Here is a 20,331-nt window from a genome sequence, read left to right on the forward strand (position 1 = left end):
AAGTGAAGTATACGCTGTGCAGATTGTGGACAGCTAGCTGCATCACTAAGCATTCATTCTCCCCAATAACCTAACCTACATATTTTTAAAAGGTCACATATTACACAAAATTGACTCTTGTGAGCTTTATGCCATGTTATAACCCTATCTCCTCAAAAACACACCTCAAGTTATGTTTTGTTTCATTCGCACATGTTTAAGTAATCCAGCTTTATTTGTCCGTCTGTATCTGAAAAACTCGAAATGCGCTGTTCCACCTTGTGATGCCATGAATTTGTAGCTTTCAGGTTAACAGCTACCTTTTACTTTTAGTTCAGTCGAAATTGGAAATTCCAGGTCTGGTGGATGGATGTTAAAAACACAGTGGAGCACTTCCTGCATTACCACATTACATCACAAAGTGGAACAGTTCTCTGTCTGAGAGAAGAACTCAACCTACATATGCAGGATTTGTGTGTTAAACATGTGTGAAGCAACACAAACGTATATTTTTGATGGGGAAACAGTATAACATAGATCAGAAAATAGCATTTGAGGCCTTTAAGATGAAGTATCCAGAGAAATAAACAAAGCATTTCTCAGTAATATATTATATATTTTTATGTCTCAAATGATTAGGCCACCAGTATAATAACCAGGATAATTAGTGTCAACATCCTAATGAGAGAATAGTTGCTGATGCTGAAAAGTGGGTGAATTGGGCACATAGTTAAGCATATCTTTGAAACAAACAATGACTCGATTAAGAGTTAGCCAAGTTTATTATCATTTTAAAACTAATATAAATCCCACAGAATATGCTCCTGGTTCCTTTAAGTCAATGAATGCACTGATACCTGCTTAAAATAATGCATTTCAACACTCACTCATGACATTAGTTTATTTTTCTTTTCAATATTCATCCGAGTGGAAATACCTGGTCTCAGGACACTGTCAAATGACTACAACTCTCCAACCCATTTCCCTCTTGTGCAAGTATATGCAAATGAGTTAGTCCAACAGTTATTAGTTTCTCAGACAGAAGGCAGGGTGAAATTTCAGTTTAAACACAACAACTGGAAATGAAGCCGCTGCCAGCATCAGAACAAAAGAATCCCAGGTTTTTGCAGGCTCATCATGTGACAACAAACATGGGCCTGAGATCACAGCACTAAAACCATCGTAAAAAGCCCTGTCTATAGGAACAAAACCCTGACTAGTGTGAAGAAAATGTTCACAGCCGAAGCTAATAATTGCTCATTTCATAAAGAACAGTCAAGAGAAGATGCAACATTCCTTTTCTTGTTTGCTAAAATACGAGATGATGACAATGAACTTTAGGTAGGTGTGGGTGTTGCAATGGCAGGGTAAAATGTGAGTTTGGGAGTAACTCTTAAAATACTGGATGTATGTATTCTAATACAGCAGCTGATCTGTTTTTCACATTTCCAATGATAGGAATGTCTGGATTTGAATTCAAAACTTCTTCACTAACAATCCACATCTTCTAAACATTAACTAATCAATACAATGATTGGTAAAAAATAATAATAATAATAATCCTGCAATTTTATATTTTAGACCAGAGGCTGACATTCTACTCTAGTAAAACAAGGCATTAGTGTAACACAAATGCATTTTTACTAGAGCAGTTATCCTCACCTGCAGCTTGTTAGGCCATGTTAAGCCCATGTTAAATGTGCAAAGAAATGCATTGCAAGGAGACATGCAGAACAAAAAATGACACTTGGGGAAACAATCAAAAGCTACATAAAAGCTTTATAAATACAATAAAATCTTAAACCCTTATGGAGAAGTCTAGCCGTAGTAATATGTTATAGCTGGCACTCTAGGCTTAATGTTTATCTGATGTTTTGTTTTTATTTTCTCAGAGCTGTGCAGGTAACTCATGCCATCTTTGGTTGACTGCAGTACTGAGGGGATACTTAAAAATGATGTCAAAATAAAATTCAACAAAAGGTGGTGGTAGAAAAACAACATCAACTTTCAGCAGACAACTGGGCCTCAATGTCCACTCTGCAGATGGGGCACTTCTTATTGGTGAGGAGCCACTGATCCACGCACAGCTGATGGAAAAGGTGCATACAGGGTAGACGCCTGGAGAGGGCAAACAACATTGTTAATATACAACTATATTAATTTCATGAAGAAATGGCTTGTCTGGAAAGGCAGGTATAATCATTCAAAAAAGGCTATAAAGTGATTAACATTTTAAGTCATTTCTGACTCATGAAGATATTTGTCTGAACATTGTCATAAATTAGATTAAAATACAAATTTTGGTCACCATTTCCATCCTTTACTTGTAGGTAATCAAATTTTAACTGACTGCATATACCAACAGAGGGCAGAAAATACAAAACAAACCATAAGACCTGTTATTTTCGGCTACTCTGGGGTTTACAAAGCCTCTGGGCATTTTAAGAACATTCATCCCAAGAGACAGTGATAAAATACAACAACTGTCTATGTTCACAGGCTCATAGGCACACCCCACAAACCATAATTGAGCACTTTGGGGCAACACTCTGGGGGGATTTTACCTGACATCCTCCCCCTCCTCCAGAATTGACAGGCAGATGGTGCACTTTTCTTCTGTGTCTTCATCTGCGCCCTCATCTTCATCTTGCTTACCGTGCAGCTTTCTCTGTTTTAGAAAAATAAATATTTTGAAACAATATTTAGCATTCATTATGGAATGACTAAGCAAATATACAGTAAAGGCACTTGGTGACATTTTAGTTCACTAACTAAAACTACTCTAAAAGATAAAATATTCAAAAATATACAGTATGTTTGACAGTTATAATTTAATAAAACAAATCATTGAAATCATTTGGGGACAGAGAGAATGGTCATTTTGTCTTGAATAAATAGGCTGCGTTCACGTGACACAATCTAGAACGCCTGGTTTAAAATTTTGTAATGAATAAATAAATAAATAATGGTGAAATCATTTTGTGACAATAACCTCAGAAAGTGGTGCCATTATTAAAAGCTAATAAAACTGATAACGCAAGTTTTTGGACCCAATCTCAAAAAAATAAAAAGGGTCAATATTTGTGGATTTTCATTTTTATTACTTCTTTCAAAAGCTGTGAATCCTATATAGGTCCCTGCCGTACATCATAAAATTGTACAACGTGAACACAACCTATAGAGCTCGGGATTGTGTCGTCACAGCTCCGAGAATTTTCAGTTAACCTAATGTTAAACCAGTGGAGATTTTAACAAGCTAAACACTACACTAAAAGTATTTTCACTCTATAGTGTAATAAATGTATTTACCAATAGAGAGCCAGCAGCTTATTATGTTGCTCCACAGCTCTATTGTTTACTGCTATACTGTTTTTGACGTTCAAACCCGAGCTCTTTAGTTCTCTGTGCTAAAACTTCTAAAGCCAAATTCCCTGGCCCCGGCAGTATGACTAACATCTACTGTACAATATGAGCAGGGACATGTGCCAAATTGATTTGTTCATTTATTTCTCACCGATTCTGGGGTTGCGTGCTTTTTATTCCCAATAGATGCCCAAGCTTCAGAGGTTAACTGTTGGTCAATGTCTCTCTCCAACACCTTCTGTATTGGGTGGCAGGGTGTTAGATTTTGTAATTGAATACATATTGAAACTTCTAAGATCTTTCCCAAAGATATCTGTGATCTCTGGTAAAAGACACTACAGTAATTCATTATGAACTAATTAGCATAACACAGTAGATTAAAGAGCAAAGCACAAAAGACCACTATGCACTCTGTCCCAGAAAACTGTAACAGACATGCACATTTACACACAGTAAATTCAAGTACATTGAACACAAACTGTGTGATAGCCTTACCTTTTTGTACTTGTGCGGGTATGTGCACCTCTCTATGGTGCCCTGAGAGGCTCCTCTGTTCACAGTTCCCAGTCTTTCCTCTAAATGCAGCAGATCCTTTTAAAAAGTGCAGACAAATTAAGTGCAGTTGAAAGTACCATAAGATTCTTGGTGAAATCACTGTCTTTTGATTGTGTAAGGCTTTTACCTCATATGTTCTTCCGAAGCCAGTCATTCTCGATGAAATATAACGAATGTGTGGGTATGTCACTTCTGATATGCCAGTGTGCTACAGTGTAATCAGACAGTGAAATATTTAGCTCTCAACACAACAGAAATATGTAATGAATAAAAATGAATCCTTAAATTATTCATGTGGGTAATTAAACCATCCCTAAATAAACTGATAATAAATATGGAGCTTGCACCATTTATCCAAGACATACATTAAATTGTTGATGTATTTTCTTATTTATGATAATGTATACAAGTGTTCTTGGGTTTTCTCTCACCATAAAGGGAATAGGGAAGTGGTGAAGTCTAGGGGGATGGTGGTAGTGGGGCAGGTGGGAGTGCAGGTGCCCTGAAGGATACGGTGCCATAGTCACGCCAGCCTCAATGCCGAGTTCCCTGGAGAATGAAACGTACAACAACATTATATTACAGAAGAGAATCAGTGGGCAGAGTACAACCACTAGGAGTGTTTCTTTGTCCTCTTAGAACTCACCAGGCTGTTCTCTGCTCAGGCTGGCGGGGATGGGAAGACATAGTTTGTGGGACATGGATGTGATGTCCATGGCCATAGTTTGGGTGCATTCTGTGGGGGTGTGGCGGTGGACGCTCATGTGCTCTCCTAAACAAAAAACATGTCCTAAACAGTTCACATGGGAAATTGTAATAATGGACATTTCTTACGTGGGGTGCTGCATCATCCGACGTCTCTGGACTTCAAGTAGCACTTCATGGGCATGCAGCCTCTGTACAGATGCTCCAAGTGGAGGCATGTGGTGGGGCAAGGGTTGATGGTCTGAAGGCAAGTGCTGAGTCAGCGGGGCACTAGAACTAGAGAGGTGGTGACCGGGAAGTGGCGGAGGAGGAGCAGGGGGCACAGGGTGGCTCGAAGGATGGGATGGCAGTGGAGCGTGAAAGGTGTGTACTGTGTGAGGGATGACATAATCTCCTTGAGGAGGGGCCTGTGTCAGCTGGGGGTTACCATGGGAATGAGGGCAAGTGGAGGAGGGCTGATGGTGTAATGAACGGGCTAGGGAGCCATCTAAAAACAGAAAAAATGGAAACTTTAAATACTAGTTCAGTTTTTGGCTAAGCCTGTATTTTACATTTAACATGCTAGTTTTTAAAGTTTAACTACAGAATAGTATTTATGTACTCACAGGATGTGTGCATGTAATGTCTGCAGGGTTGCTGTGGCTGAGTTTGGGGCCCACTTTGAGCAGCTATTGGGGAACTAAAAGAATCTACCACTGCAGGCTGACTGGGCCCAGCGGTTGCCTGGGAAACAAACACAGGGGGCCGTGAAGAGGAGCCTGGGCAACATGGGTCAAAGGCCGATGTACTCCCGTGGAAACTACCACTGGTGTTCCCACTGCCTCGAACGCTACTGTTGCTCAGATCAACTGGAAGTGTTTGCTGTGGGAGGAACAGGAAAAATTTGTCTTAGACTCATGACAGATGTAAACATTCCAATTTTAATTGAACACAATACCTGCTCATGATAGTGGGATGTGTTACAGCTATTATTACTATTGTTGCTGTTGCTAACTCCGGTACATTGGGCGGGCAGGGCACTGGGTCGTTCAATGGGACAGCTGGGCTCTTGGAAAGGCAGGGTGGCAGGATGCTGTGGTGCTGGGTGATGCACATGGTGAAGAAAATGATGAGTATTGCGATGGCCATGTTGACTACTGCTGGCCTGCTGAGACGTTGCCTGCAAGCAGCTGGAGTGGGAGTGGCTTAGGGACAGGTGACCAGGAGAGGGCCCTGCACAGGGTGAGTGCTGCTGGCAGCAGGAGGGCAGTCTGGGCAGGGCTGTGGCACCACTTTCTCCTGTAGTCCCTGACAAACCTGGCCTGCTTTCATCTAAGCAAAAAAGATACATAGATAAGGATGACTGTAATTCACATATCAATGTGATGTTAATGTTATACACATCTGAGAAGTGTGTATGTGAGAGGAAGGAGTCAGTGGAGTGGGGAGGTGTGCAAAGTTTCATATACAGCTTGATCATTATAAATAAATGCCACCTTGTGGATGTTTTAGCTCTTGTTTTATGCATATGGAAGTCTAATAAATTAGTCTCTTCAGAATAAGAGAACTTACCCTCTCCTGCTATGTGAGCGGAGCCACTGGACCTTTGTGTGTCCAGCACTGATCCTGGGCAGCTGGTGGAGGGGCCTGGTGCATCATTGAGTTCTGAGGTAGAGGCAAGATGTGACGATGAGGAAGAAGATGACCGCTGCGCACTGCCAGAGGTTGTGGGTACAACAGATAAATCTGCAAAAAAAAGACAGAAGAAAAAGACAAGTCGCACAATCCTTCTTACAAAGCACACACTTACAAATTTGATTTAAACAAATGTATATTCTGTTGTTCTTTATTACCAGAATAAGTGACTAATGATTGCCTTTTATGACACCTCATATGAATGTTTTAACCAGGAGTTTGAAAACAGTTCTTGGATTGTGTGTGCGTGTGTGTGTAGATCACAACCTTAACATGGAATGTCAAGAATGTCACATTTGGGTCTTGAGATTGAGTACACGAAGATGACAAAATGACACCTCATATATGCAAGGCTTATTGGTATTGAAATTGGTATACATGATAACAATGTATCATATTGTATTTGCTGTTTTATTTTTTTAAACAAATTAGACAATAATAAACACAATAGTTTATCTACCATCTTCATCCACAGTTAGATCGACCACCTCTCCAGGACTCTGACGCAGTGGCTGTATGACTGTGGAGAGCCGATGTCGTCCACGGGACTCCTGAAGACGGCTCTGAGCACAACTGCTGCTCCACATCCTGCCAAGACCCCCCACAGACCGCGACCTGCCAACACCCATACATTTGAACAACTGTACCAAACAGGCAACAGTATGTCTGTACTTAGTTAATATGGTTTCATATGTACAATATTTTTTTCAGTCTGAGGAATTAAGTCAATAATGTTAGAAACGTATATCTCATTCTGTACATTGCCATAATAATGCTTTCAAGAAATGTTTTTGCTTTTGCAGAAATACTTATTTTCTCATTGCTTTTTGTGTGTATTTATTCTAGTTTTAATTTTCTCCATCAGATAGCATTTTTGCTTAGTCCCGTGCTCATTGAGACTGATGTGAGAGGTTGGGGAATAGTTGCTTTTCCCTCAACAGTGCAAATGCAAGTCATCAGGGCAAAGAGGAGGCCGCCTGAGGGACCACTGACAGGACAGGAGGGGATTCACTGTTCATTCCTCTGAGACACTACAAAGAAGTGAAAGCATAGGCTATTTTGAATACAGTGAAGCTTGTTTGTATTTATTTCAGTATTTTCACTGTTCAAAAATAAAATGCCAAAACTCAATGTAAAAAATGTTAATCTCTTTGGTGGGTTCATATGGGTGATTTCCTTATTCCCTTATTGTAGAAAAAAAAGTCTAGTTCTTGGGTGGTATTTAGAAAACCAGCATTTTATTATTATTTTTTTACTAAAACCTTGAAAATGGAGACTGTATGAGGCATTTTACACTTATATTTTTAAAAGGACAGGAGAACCTGACAGCTCTAAAAGCTCTTTGGTGATTTAAAAATTATTTTTTTTTCAAAGTGTCACCACTCATAGCGAAGAAAATGAACCACTACATGTCAAATTTTTGGTAGATACTCAATTGGGTTATGCCTTTTAGGGTTCAAGCTCTGCCGTGATTTATACATTAGAGAAAGTCAGATGGCTGGTCATGTTTAAATTTCCTAGCTCAAAAATAAGCATGTATACATACATATACGTATACATATAGATACTTCTGTGAAATAAGATTGAATAATGCAAACCAAGCAATTGGGGCACAATTTATGGTTGTTTCAAGGTTTAATTGGCCAGCCCCTTTGCTCTGGGATAAATCCTGGGAGTAAGGCTACCCACTTGGGAGGGCATTCTAATTAAGCAGACCTGGGATTATTTTGTAAATATATGTTTATCACCACAATCCCCAGTGGTAAGAAAAAATGTGAAGTGAAAGAAGACATCAAAACATGAACATGACGTTGGGATAGAGCAAGCCCCATGTGAATCTATCACCCTAAAGACAACAAGGAACCAGTGGGCTATGCTTCATGGTGACGCTGAACTGTTAAAGGGACAGTTTGGAATTTTTAACACAGACCTCATTTCCTAGTTAGCCAGAGTGTTGGAGATGTGTGGAGACACTTTTTTATATATTCCATCCAGTCCTTGTATTTGCAGAGATCGCTGGTGCTAGGCTAGTGCATGTCAATGGCCATAGTTAGCCTGCCACTAAAAACAGTCTTACCCACTCCACAAAGCAAGTGAAGCAAATCTATTATTATGCCAGACTGTCAATGTAAATGTCTGTGTTGACAGAATAATGTTTGAAATAAAACTAACCTTGCATCACATGAATTGTCGCATGTCGAGGGACAATTTTCTCAGCAGCAGTGGAATTTTACTTTGCCAGTAAGATAGGTACTAGGTGATATCAGTCTGCCGCTGCCGAGCTTTCTATCAAGAAGTACAACTCACTGCTGCTGCTCATAGAGAAATCCTTCATATGTAAGGTTGGTTTTACTTCTAACATTATTCTATTGACACAGACACTCACATCGACAGCCTGGCGTTATAATTGGTGGTAGGCTAACTATGGCCGTTGACATGTGCTAGCCTAGCACCAGTGAATGCAAATAGAAGGACTGGATAGCATATTTTAAAAAGTGTCGCCACACGTGTCCAACACTCTGGTTAATTAGGAAATGAGGTCCTATTTCCAAAATATGGACTTTAAATATGGTTTTGTCCATTTAAATATGGTTTTGCTACCAAACTGAGACTGAATACATCTATATGATACAAATTCTAAAGAGCAACTTTTCAATAAAAGTCAGGTTGTGATTTTGCAAAGATACTGCAGGGCTGTGGACAATGGCAATGTATCACTCCATTCTAAACTCAAAGACCTTTAAGAAGGATTAAAGGATTAAACTAAACTACATAAATAATATTACATTGATAAATTGTTTATTATTATGCTATAGCTATAAATAAGGATAAATAGGAGGTCAAAAAAAAAGAGGCATTGTAAATTAAATTAAATCACTGGTTATCCTGGTTTTAGAACTATGCATTGCTTTGTAGAGTATAGCAATGATGCCTATGCCACAAGTAACCATGTTATAGTTTAAAAACATGATTTATAAAAATCCTGATAAAACAAACCTGAACCCATCTCCAACAGTAACGATCTCCACCTCACTGTCTGTAGAAGTGACATTGATCTCCTCACTGGCAGGAACGGCAGGAGCAGTAGCTGGAGTGGCCTCAATCACCACCACATCTTCATCAAGAACACCTCAACACAAAAACAAGTTTTCACCACACATAAAGAAATAAAATATCTATAACCTACACACTAATTTGTAACCAGTGTTGCCATAATCAAAATTTTGTTAATTTGTTCAAAAGATGATACTCTATTTTCATTATATGACAGTGGCAATATAATCTTATTCAAATCCTTAAATTAAAATTAAGAAGGTTAACTTTCCTATCAACTATACCTTCAAGGTTCTTGAAGCAATGTTACAGTTTCATATGTAAATTTCCTGTTGATGTATGATGAGAATAGAGCACTTGTCCACAACTGTATCTAGTTCCAGAAGATGATTTGGCCCTGGTGTCAGCTCATAACAATACTTTCTTTTAGTCTTGGCCATGATCAATTGGACAGTAGTCAGTTGTTATTTTCCAAGATGAGGTACTGATGCTGCGTTGTGATCTCAAAAACTACACAACTATGTATTAATACGTCTTCTCAAGATCATTTTTGCATATCTTGATTATCTTTGCTGATTCATTGGAAAGATGTACAAAAAACCCTGTGTAACAGAGACTTGTGTGACTGTACATGTTGCTTCTTGTAGGCAAATCGCAAATAAACAAATTGTTTAGGATGTTTTAGCAAAGTTGTAATACTGAGTTCTTTCTTCATTCATTGCAATATAAAGCAAAATTTTGTGTTAAATGTGTTTCATTTGTGAAGTACATCCATCCACATGATATGAAACAAAATCCTAATCATGGTGATGTCCTCCAATCCCAAACTGACTCCTGTCACATTAACGTAAACTCAGGAATATGGAGTCCAACGCTTATGCATGAGTTTCCGAGTTGCATTCATTCATATTTTTCTAAGTTGGAGGTCGTATCTTCCGAGTTTCAGAGATCACATGAATGCAGCATCACTCCCATCATGAGCCCACATTTCCCAGTTGATTTCTATTGCGGTCTATCTCCTGAGAACGGCTGCTTAGCACCCACTTGTCTCAAGACACTATGGTGATATGGTAATAGTCAATACACCTTCTTCATATGTGTCAAACTAGAATGAAAAACATATATGAGTAAAACTCTCATCTTCATAAAAGGCATTGAGAAAGAATTTGGATTAGGTTTTCATGCCTTAGTGGGGCTCAGCAAAACAAAATAAAAAAAATTCTGTGCTTTAGATAAAGAAAAATTATGTCTGCTTATGCTTTATAGCTTCTTACCTGGGGCTACAGCAGAACTGTTTGGCTGGCTGCTCGTGCTGCTCACATCTACATAGAGTTCATCCTCTGCTTCAGTTGAGGATGGAGAAGAGGAGTCACTACTAAGCTCCTCGCTGGAGCTGCTAGTGCTGTGAAGTAAAGCATACTTCCTGCGTGCAATCACTTCGCGTTTTTTTCTCTGCAGTAGCAATCTCTCTTTTTGCTTTTGAGTTCGTGGGGCCCCTCCAGGAATTGTTTTAACGTACCGTTTTCTATGTACAGGACGGCGGCTGCTGAGACACTGCCGTTTCAACAGCACCGGCTCTGCCTCCGGACGGATCCATTTATGTGCGCGACTAGCTCGAGTTCGACCAATTATCGGGCGCAGACCAACTTCAGATGCTCCCCCAGAGGTCAAAGGCTTTTGCTGGCTTCCTGTTGCTCCAGTTTCTGCCTCATCTTCAGAGCTGAGTGTGTCCGAGTCTCCAAACCTAAGGCTGGAGGAAGGTGAAGAAATGCAGTCGCTAAAAGATGACTCGTGATTGTGGTCATCTTCACTGGGTTGTTGTAAAAGTTCAACCCTGGGCCGCTGTGGGGCAAGTGAGTTTTCACTAATATTAGCTTCCTTTAGTGAACAGTCTGAAGGCCCTGCTTGCTGTCCTTTTCTTTTCCTACGACCAGGAAGGCTGCGCTCCGAGTCCCTATGGGCACCACTTTCTCTCAAGGGTCTATGTCTGGATTCAGAACAAAGATTTGCATACTCGTTGGCTGCCTTTCCAATCATTTCCAAGTTATTAGGAAAGTCCTTTGCAGCATCTATAGGTACTGGGTTCACCAGGGGCTCCTTAAGCTGTTCCTGCCTGCTGGGGGCCTCCGATGGCACCTCACTCTTCATGGTGACACGTATGTCAGAGGGAGGATAATACCTAATTTGCGTGCATCAGCGCTCAAGTATCCATTCACTGCATCACTAAAATGAAAAAAAAAAGTTAGAATATATAAAATCTTTGTAACACTTGTGACAATAATTTAAAACAACATTACATAAAAAAAATTGAAATAATAACTAGAGGAGGAATGTGTAGCATAGCTGGATTTAGAAAACAAAATAGAGAGGATGGTTATCTAAATAGTTAAGCGGGCAATAGTATGACCCCATTTTGCATAGTTATAGCGTGTCATTTTCTTGGATATTTCTCACGGCAAATAAATCGATCACCCTACTGACAACCCATTATTATATGAGGACTAAAACTATGGTCTATTAGTCTACACAAGCATCTTAAACCAAGTAACCCACTAGCCGAGCCACAGGACAACAAAGACAGCACATACCTGACTTTAAGTCCTTTTGGCAATACGTGTCATCGTCCTTTCTGTAACAAACAACGTTGGAATTACATTAAGCGTTTAAAAAACAACATGCTAGCATGTTAATCAATATATTAGAAAGCCCATGGACAAAATACGACCCGACGTCCGAGCTGCCTGCTCGGAATTGTGAAACTGACAACACAGTCCCGACTAGAGAAGAGCATAGCAAAGCAGTGGCGGGGCCCTAGACGGCTACGAGCTAAGCTAACACAAGGCTAGCTCCATTTCACAAGACAAATACCAGTTTACATTAAAATATTCAGGTTTATAGTGATTTGGCTCCACATATGAAGATTTACCTAAATCTTGCCTATATTTATACAGACAAGAAGAAATGTCTCACTGTTATCCCTCGACGAAGTTCCCATTCCTGCTGGCCGAGGTATCCGCTGTTGTTTACCCAGAGCCCAGAGCAGCAGCAGCTCGACTGGTACAACACAGTCTGCCTCTACGACACACACAAGGGGCGCTAGTTAGCTGTCGACTCTTCAGTCACTTTCTCCACTTTTTTAGAATCCTCTGTACGCACGATGGAAGTATAATCATATCTGTGGTATGCACCCTAAAGTTACCTAAACTACACCGATCACATTCAGAATCACTGATTCAGTACACACTGAGCATTTTTCAGCGAATCTTATGTTACTTGGTAAGTAAATAAAAATACAGTTTTTAATTAAATTTCTTAAACTGCGTGGTAGGTAGTAAACCACTGGGCTTCGCCACTGTCCTATTACACTTTATGGGTGTTTTTTTTATTATTATTATTATTATTATTAAAACCTATATGGTTTAGAGCTGCTTTAAAGTGGTGGTTTATCCAATAGCCTATCTAATTTAGACTTGTCCAGATTTAGACCTATTATCTGTATATAGGCACCCACTGGAAAATGGAAATTGATGTGGTTGTATAGTTTTTGGAATACCAACAAAAATCAGTAGGTGGCGCATAAGAAACACATGAAAAATAAAGATGACGAAGAAAGCCCCTCTCGAAAAGAGTGTTGTGCGCATGCGAAGCAGACTGCACTAATCTGAGTAAAATGGCGTCGGGTGCCATTTCCACAGAATTGAAGAAAATATCAGAATTAAGAGTTGTTGATCTGAAATCCGAATTAAGGCGGAGGAATTTGGACACTTCGGGTGTTAAGAGCGTCCTGCTTGCCAGACTTAAGGAGGTAAGCGGGTAAAACAAACTCATGAGCTCTTTGACCAGCTAATAATACCAAAGAAGCGATGCAACGACTATGCTAAGCTAACTGTAGAGCCAGTTATACGCATTTGCTTCATTAAGCTTATAGATGTGTAACGACATTTCTTAAAGGTAGTCGAAGTTAGTCGTCATTTTAGCGCTGGGAATTGTCCTTTTTTGTTTTGTTCAGTGCATTATTATGTTAAGGAATCACACAACCCTGCACGAATGTGTATACACAAAGCAATAACACTTACAATTTCAAGGCTATTGAAGATGAAGGGGGTGACCCAAACAACATTGAAATCCAGTCTGCGGATACTCCAACTCGTAAGGGTGGAAAAGCTAAAGGTTGGTTTTCTTTAAGAGTTTGGAGTTAAGGTATATCTTACCATGTTCTAATGAGACTTAATTTCACAGGCAGAAAAGTTGACTCAGATGCGGACGTGACTTTTGAAGACGATGCGTCTTCTAAGGTGAAAGTAAATGCTGATTTTATTCAAGATAATATATAACAGTCTCTATACAAATAATTTGTGACTTTTTTTCAGGAATTAGAGGAATGTGAGTCAGAAAAAGGTATGTGTATTTGTAAACTAGTGACGTTTGTGTTTACACTATAGCTCCTTGAACTGTTGACCACGTATCTATAAAAGATCACCCCTAAATACACACAAATGTATATTTTTATATTTGTGGAGATTGGTATTTTTTATAATCTCGAATGTTGTCCTTTTTATATATAGTTTTCTCTCATTGCCAACAAGAAACTGCATTTTTTTTTCCATCCATAACACCTGGACCAGCAACAACTCTCATCGTTAGATTGTGTTGTTACCCCATGTGCCACCATTTCAATCACCAGATAATATAATGAATGTCATGTGGCTCATTTTCAGACATTCTATATTTCACAAAGACTCAGTCAACACAAGGATGCAAATCTTTTTCAACTATCAGATTGACCAGGTTAAGGTGGAGCGATTACTCAATAGGGCCGGACATTACCCCATCAACTCAAGAGCTTTGCACTCGCGATAAGGGGTTGGTCTTATTAATACTCTACTAAGACTGGGGACACTCAGTGAACCACCTTGGAGCCTTGCAAGTACTTTTCAAGAAGATTAAAGTGGCCGACCTTTTCCAAGAGGAAACTTCGTTATTGCACATGTTCATATGTACTGTGCACAGATGAATTTGCTCAAACATGTTTGGTTTCCTAAAGCACTGAAAAATCTACTGCTAAACCACTGACGCGCATTGATTTGTGGAAATGGACTTTTTTTTTTTTTCCTCCAAAAACTCCTAATTTTCATTACTCGTGGAGTACTCAGCTCAAGATATCATAAGCTCATTTTGGAAAGTTATTGAGACACTGAAGCACCTATCATGGCACATTTTGTACCAAATGTGACCAGAATTCTGTAGGTGTGAAGATGGCTTCAAATTCAGTGAAGATTGTTTGTTTTGTGTCCATGTGATGTCTACGCCCTCGATGACCATTAATGCTAAATGTGCTTTCTATTCTACTTTTAGGTCAAGTGATGGCATGTGTGTTAAAAGATGTTTTTTTGCCATGTTTATCCTTATTAAATCCCTCAGATGTTACTGATACAGACGATGGTACTCGTGACAATTCTAAGCCCGCACCTTCAGAGGACATCCTCTCTCAGCCTGAAGCTGAGGTCCACGGTGAGGCCCTGCCAGAGTCCATGGGTGATTCAGAGACTGAACCTGAACGAGAACCTGATACTGAAGACCCCACCGTGGTGGCAGATGGTGACTGTGAGAAGGAGTCTGAAGATGACCACATGACTGAGGGTGAAGCCGTATCTGAGCATCAGCCAGAACCAGAGGAGAAGAGACTGCCTGAGCCAGATGCGGAGCCTGAGCCAGATGCGGAGCCTGAGCCAGATGCGGAGCCTGAGCCAGATGCGGAGCCTGAGCCAGATGCGGAGCCTGAGCCAGATGCCTGAGCCAGAGGCGGAGCCTGAGCCAGAGGCGGAGCCAGAGGCGGAGCCTGAGCCTGAGCCAGAGCCAGAGGCGGAGCGTGAGCCAGAGCCAGAGGCGGAGCGTGAGCCAGAGCCAGAGGCGGAGCTTGAGCTTGAGCTTGAGCCAGAGGGGGAAGCTGAGCCAGAGGTGGACCTGGACCTTGAACCAGAGGTGGAGCCGGAGGCGGACCCGGAGCTTGAGGCAGAGGCAGCGGTTGAGCCTGAGCCTGAGCCTGATCTGGATCTAGAAGCTGATGCAGATGACCCAGACGGGGGAGCTGAGCTAGGGGATGCGGACCCAGATGAGACAGATCTGGCTGATATGGAAGAAGACACTGTGCCATCCTCTAAGGAGGCAGAGGATGATCACTTGTCGGTCTCAATGCAGAATGAAGATGCCATTACCTTAGATGTAGATGGTGATGATCTCCTGGACACAGGTAAACATGTGAAACTTCCAGATTCAGAGGCAGAGAAGAGCACTGATGAACCAGGGCCTTCTGCTGAGATGGGCCCTGATGATGATGATGATGATGATGATGATGATGATGCCAAAGAAGATGAGACGGCCGGCCCCAGAGATGGTAAGAAGGATGACGCATCCAAGGGTGAAGCTGTGAAGAAAGCTGAAAGCGGAGACAAAGAAAAGGATTCTGGGAGGAAAGGCCCCTCTTCTACTGGGGCAGGTCAAGCAAAGAGGTTTGTCTTTCTATGTCAGTTCTTTGATTCTACTACCAAGTCCACCTCATTAAGAACACAACTTTGTGGGTTAGCCTCAAGATTTTTTTTTCTTAAGGGGAATGTTCACTGATGTACCTAGTCCTGCCCTGTGTGTATTTTACTGAACAAGGTTAAATTTTGTCCAGAAGCCGAAAACTAAACCATCAGGTGATTTTTGTTTGGGGCTTTTATCAAAGGTTTTACTGAGAAGTTGAAATAACTTCTGAAGATATCATTGGTCAATTGGCTGACATGATCCATCTCACCACTGGAAAAGCAAGACATTGGTTCTTATCAGCCTCAAGTTTGCAGGGTTGCCCTGTACTGTTTTCAAATAGTTGTGTCAAACTAAATTTAAACAACTACTGTTAATATTATGTTTTTGTTGGAATATTTGTTTTTTAGCACTAGAGATGGTGACGGAAAAGGTTCAGTGGATGAAAAGGGTAAAGAATCTTTAATTTTCAGTGAAATATTTAGTTATGCACAATGTGACAAAGTTACTAATGACTTTGTAGGACTGGTCAGCGGTGGCAGCTTTTCACGTAATTTATGGGTCAGTGGTTTGTCATCCAATACCAAGGCAGCAGATCTCAAAAATCTGTTTGGAAAATATGGCAAGGTAACTATTAAGTACATTAAAGATGTTGCATTGGAGAAATTTTGTTTACCCAATTTTACCTAACAGGTTTTGAGTGCCAAAGTGGTAACAAATGCTCGGAGTCCAGGGTCAAAATGCTATGGCTTGGTAACTATGTCATCAAGTACAGAGGTGACACGATGCATCTCACATCTTGATTGCACTGAACTCCATGGACAACAGATCTATGTTGAAAGGGTAAGGTAGAAAATATCAAAATTGTAACAAAAAACATACATACTTGTGAGATGTTAACATGTATTTCTTGTAGGCAAAAAATGATCCGTTTAAAAAAGATCCTGCAAAGAAGGAAGAAGATAAAAACAGTTCGAGCAAATCAAATGATAAGCGCAGTTCAACTGGTGCAAAAACAACCAACAAGTAGGTGTTCGATAGCCTCCAGTCATTATTAAAAGAGCTCTCAAAGCAAAAGCTTTCTTTTTTCCCTATTAATAGAACACAAACGTCTTACAAAAAGGAAGACAAGAAATCCTCTGACAAGGACAAAGAGTTCTCCAAGAAACAAGATGTTAAAAGTGGAAAGTCTGGTGATGGAGTTACTTCAAGCTCAAGTCAAGAGTGTCCAAAAAAGGATGATAGGAAGCACAGCAGTAAGTTGTTTTCTTATTTGTATAAAAATAAAACTGTTGCATTTCACATACTTGGAGATTGGTGCAATCATAAAAATGTGTTTCCCCTAAGGAACTAGAAGTCCAGGAAAAATGGCTGGTGTGGGTCACAACAAAGATTACAACAAAATGAGACCATTCCGACAAGGAAGATATGTGGACAAGGTTTGAAATAACAAATGAAATTAGCTCTACTTTCAGTCCTGTTTGACCTGTGTTTATACTATTGTTTTTTTTATCCTTTTATTTGTTTAGCCATTTAACAATATACAACGTTGGCCAAAATGGTTGGTTCCTCCTGAAGAGGTATTCATATTATTATTATTTATGTTTTTATTTTAAATTTTTTCTTACTTTGTGTATATATATATTTTTTCCTTCAGCTAGAACTTATGAAAAGCAAACAAACAGATTTTCCAGACAGGGGAGAAGATCAAGAAATTGTTCCATTTGAAAAGATGAAACAACAAAGAATGCGTGAACGCATGGAACGTGCCCGTCGAGCCGAGGAGCTTCGAAGGTAAACATTCAGCATTTACAAGTTATCAAGAGTTATTTTTACAAAAGTGTTTAACCTGTTCCAGGCGGCGCCAAATAGCAGAGCAAGCACGTAGAGAACGAGAACGTGAACGCCAGGAACGAGAGAACCTGTTACGGGAGCGAGAGAGACTTGAGATGGAAAGGCAAAAACTGGAACGAGAACGCCTTGAAAGGGAAAGACTTGAAAGGGAGAGAATTCGCATTGAGCAGGTAAGTCATGAAAAGTTCCCCTTTAGTTTTAACGATAAAGTAATTTCATATTAATCCCTCAGGAGCGGCGAAAAGAAGCTGAGCGATTGGCCCGTGAACGTGAGGAACTGCGTAGGCAGCATGAGCAGCTTCGCTATGAGCAAGAAAAGAGGAATAACCTGAAAAGAGGGCGAGAAGTAGAACATGGGTAAATTAATAGGTTTTAGATATTTGTGCAGGCTGTATGCAAGTATTTTAATGGTTGTTACCTTTCAGCCGTAGAGATGATCAATATTGGAATGGAAACAAGAAAATCCAATCAGAGGATGTTCGTTTGAACCAAGCCTCGAATTACAACCGTCAACAAAACAGATTTAGCAACTCGTTCAACAATCCCAGAGAAAGGGGCCGCTTCCCAGAGGCTTCAGAGCAGCATTCATTTGAAAGGTACTGCATTTGTGTGTGTGTACATTGTGGCGACTAAAATCTCTACACAGTCGTTTCATGGGGACAAAAATCAGTAATATATGTGCTAGGTTAAGGTTAGGCTAGATTAGTAACTATGGTAAGCATCAGTCTTCAGGGTGTAAATCTAATGTTGCCAAAAAGCATAGAAACACAACGTGTGTAAATAAATATCAGTACCTGATTTTATTTTTTTTTTTAAGTGTACAATACAATTGTCCTTTGTTATGTCCTTTTAAAACTGATTTGTGATGAATCTTTCTGAAAAAGGAGAAACAGATTTGATGGTGAACCACCTGTGAAGAAAAATCGCCCTGGTTTTGATCGCTATCCAAAAGACTTTGACTCAGTTGGGAGAGGTGAACCTTCCTCGCGTACAGGGGATAAAGATCGCAGGGACAGAGATGAAAGGCGGCCAGTGCCCATGCATGATCGTCCGATGGGAGCTAGAGCCCCAATGCCTGGTATGTCACATAATCGCTCACCCAGAGATGGTGTACATGGATGGAAGAATGATGGCGGCATGAATGTTAACAAGGGAGAACTACGGTAAATATTTCTTTAATCAAATAGTGCTTTTATACTTGATTGCTCTTGGTGAACCACATTTTTTGTACAGTGGAACTATGCGTATGCGGGACGATCGTCCTGGCAGAGATGGCCCAGGACCTGCAGTACGAGGGGGCTCTGCTGGCACCCATGGTAGAAACTTTAATGATCGAGATGGACGACCTATGGTCATGAACCAACAAGTAAGTTGTCATCATGATCAAAGTTTTCTTATTTATTGCTAAATAAAAAGCTCAAAGGTGACTTTTCCCCCCCCACAGCCTTTTAGCTCCGGCCGTCAGGTGGTTGTTGAGCGTCAAAACAGAGATCAGGGCTTGAGAAAAGAATGGCATAGTGGAGCTGGCTCCCAAAGTGCCGGCTTTGTTGAGAACAGGAGAATGGGGGACTCTCGGAGCAGCATGATGGCTCCACCCTCTAGGTATTATTAAATTCTGACCATTGACTTGCCTTTTTTGTGCCTGCCACTTCTTAAGATTTTTCTTCCCGTTTTAGTCACTCCTCTGGAATGAATCGAATTGTACAGATCACCAACAACTCCCTTTCAAGTGGAGGAAACGTGGGTGGATTTAAACAATTCAAAACAACACAGCGATACTAATGACAATTTACTTTTTTTCTCATATTTTGAGCTATCCTAATTTAATTTTTATGCCAACTGTTTTAAGTGGCATTTAAGTTGCCATCGGGTGTTTCACATTTTTATTTTGGAAGTACCTCAGTGTAGGACTCTCTGGGCAGTTTTGCTGTTAACATTAAAAATCAACTGCATAATTTTACTTCTGTGATGTTGTACAGCTGTGGGTGTTTGTAAGTAATATCATAAATCTGAGTGTATTTTTAGTACCTTACACTTTGTCAATGTCTTTATTTAATGTATGATATAGACACTTGTTTAGTATCTTATTGACATTTGAGTCAGTGGCATTTACTTTTGAAACAACATTTTTTGGTCTTAACATACATGAGCTAAAAGCTTTACCTACTGTGGTTTAAGAACAATATGATTTTGTCATTTAATGTTCACCAGTACAAGGAGTAAAGATCAGTGGGCCAATGTTACAACCCAACTGTTTGTGGTATGCTTTAGCTTGTCAGTTAGTATTGCATGTAAATAAGTCAGATCTTCCTGATAAACTCGAATAGAGATTTCACAAGCCAAATGCCGCACAACCATTGAACATTTCATGTTTTTACCCTTAGTCCATGTATGTGAAATTATGCTACTAAATACAGACTTCTGTTCCATTTTTCTGTGTGTTGTCTTATAATTGTCATTTGTGTATTTTTGTAATCAAGACGGACGAGAAATGTTTTGATACTTTTATCTAATAAGGTTAAATGACCCTAAGTGTATAAGGCATTTTGTTATATATAGATCATACATTTTGTGTCTAAGGTAAAAGACTGAGCACTATTTGGTCATATTTAAATGAACACC

The 20,331-nt window shown here is 40.1% G+C and overlaps 2 protein-coding genes across 7 annotated transcripts; one reads left to right on the forward strand and one right to left on the reverse strand.

Annotated features, from left to right (window-relative positions):
- Positions 1-742: 742 nt before the first annotated feature.
- rnf111 (ring finger protein 111) lies at positions 743-12,513 on the reverse strand. Of its 3 annotated transcripts, none has more exons than XM_020941360.2 (16): positions 12,301-12,511; positions 11,919-11,959; positions 10,605-11,553; positions 9,274-9,406; positions 6,737-6,891; positions 6,154-6,327; positions 5,540-5,913; positions 5,208-5,463; positions 4,732-5,089; positions 4,544-4,669; positions 4,329-4,446; positions 4,025-4,105; positions 3,838-3,933; positions 3,494-3,580; positions 2,544-2,647; positions 743-2,097 (listed from the first exon to the last, which is right to left on the reverse strand). In XM_020941360.2, the coding sequence occupies exons 3-16, from the start codon at positions 11,476-11,478 to the stop codon at positions 1,980-1,982; spliced, it is 3,054 nt and encodes a 1,017-aa protein (XP_020797019.1). In that variant the 5' UTR covers positions 11,479-11,553; positions 11,919-11,959; positions 12,301-12,511; the 3' UTR covers positions 743-1,979. The 3 variants fall into 3 exon arrangements, with proteins under 3 accessions (XP_020797019.1, XP_020797020.1, XP_055010546.1); XM_020941361.2 differs by having other exon boundaries at positions 12,257-12,511; XM_055154571.1 differs by lacking the exon at positions 3,494-3,580 and having other exon boundaries at positions 12,257-12,513.
- Positions 12,514-12,968: 455 nt separating this feature from the next.
- On the forward strand, positions 12,969-20,140 carry sltm (SAFB-like, transcription modulator). 4 transcript variants are annotated; one of them, XM_055154413.1, is made up of 21 exons: positions 12,969-13,135; positions 13,416-13,500; positions 13,570-13,625; positions 13,701-13,728; positions 14,752-15,101; positions 15,133-15,839; positions 16,266-16,306; positions 16,379-16,482; positions 16,549-16,698; positions 16,772-16,881; positions 16,957-17,111; positions 17,203-17,294; positions 17,385-17,435; positions 17,513-17,649; positions 17,714-17,879; positions 17,942-18,066; positions 18,135-18,305; positions 18,594-18,872; positions 18,943-19,075; positions 19,154-19,311; positions 19,386-20,140. In XM_055154413.1, exons 1-21 carry the CDS (start codon positions 13,001-13,003, stop codon positions 19,489-19,491), a joined length of 3,339 nt encoding a protein of 1,112 aa, XP_055010388.1. In that variant the 5' UTR covers positions 12,969-13,000; the 3' UTR covers positions 19,492-20,140. The 4 variants fall into 4 exon arrangements, with proteins under 4 accessions (XP_055010388.1, XP_055010386.1, XP_055010387.1 ...); XM_055154411.1 differs by having other exon boundaries at positions 16,266-16,482; XM_055154412.1 differs by having other exon boundaries at positions 14,752-15,090; positions 15,122-15,839; positions 16,266-16,482.
- The last annotated feature ends 191 nt before the right edge of the window (positions 20,141-20,331 follow it).

Source organism: Boleophthalmus pectinirostris, unplaced genomic scaffold (assembly GCF_026225935.1).
Source record: "Boleophthalmus pectinirostris isolate CB_2022bp ecotype Guang Dong unplaced genomic scaffold, ASM2622593v1 HiC_scaffold_19, whole genome shotgun sequence".
Classification (NCBI taxonomy): Eukaryota; Metazoa; Chordata; class Actinopteri; order Gobiiformes; family Gobiidae; genus Boleophthalmus; species Boleophthalmus pectinirostris.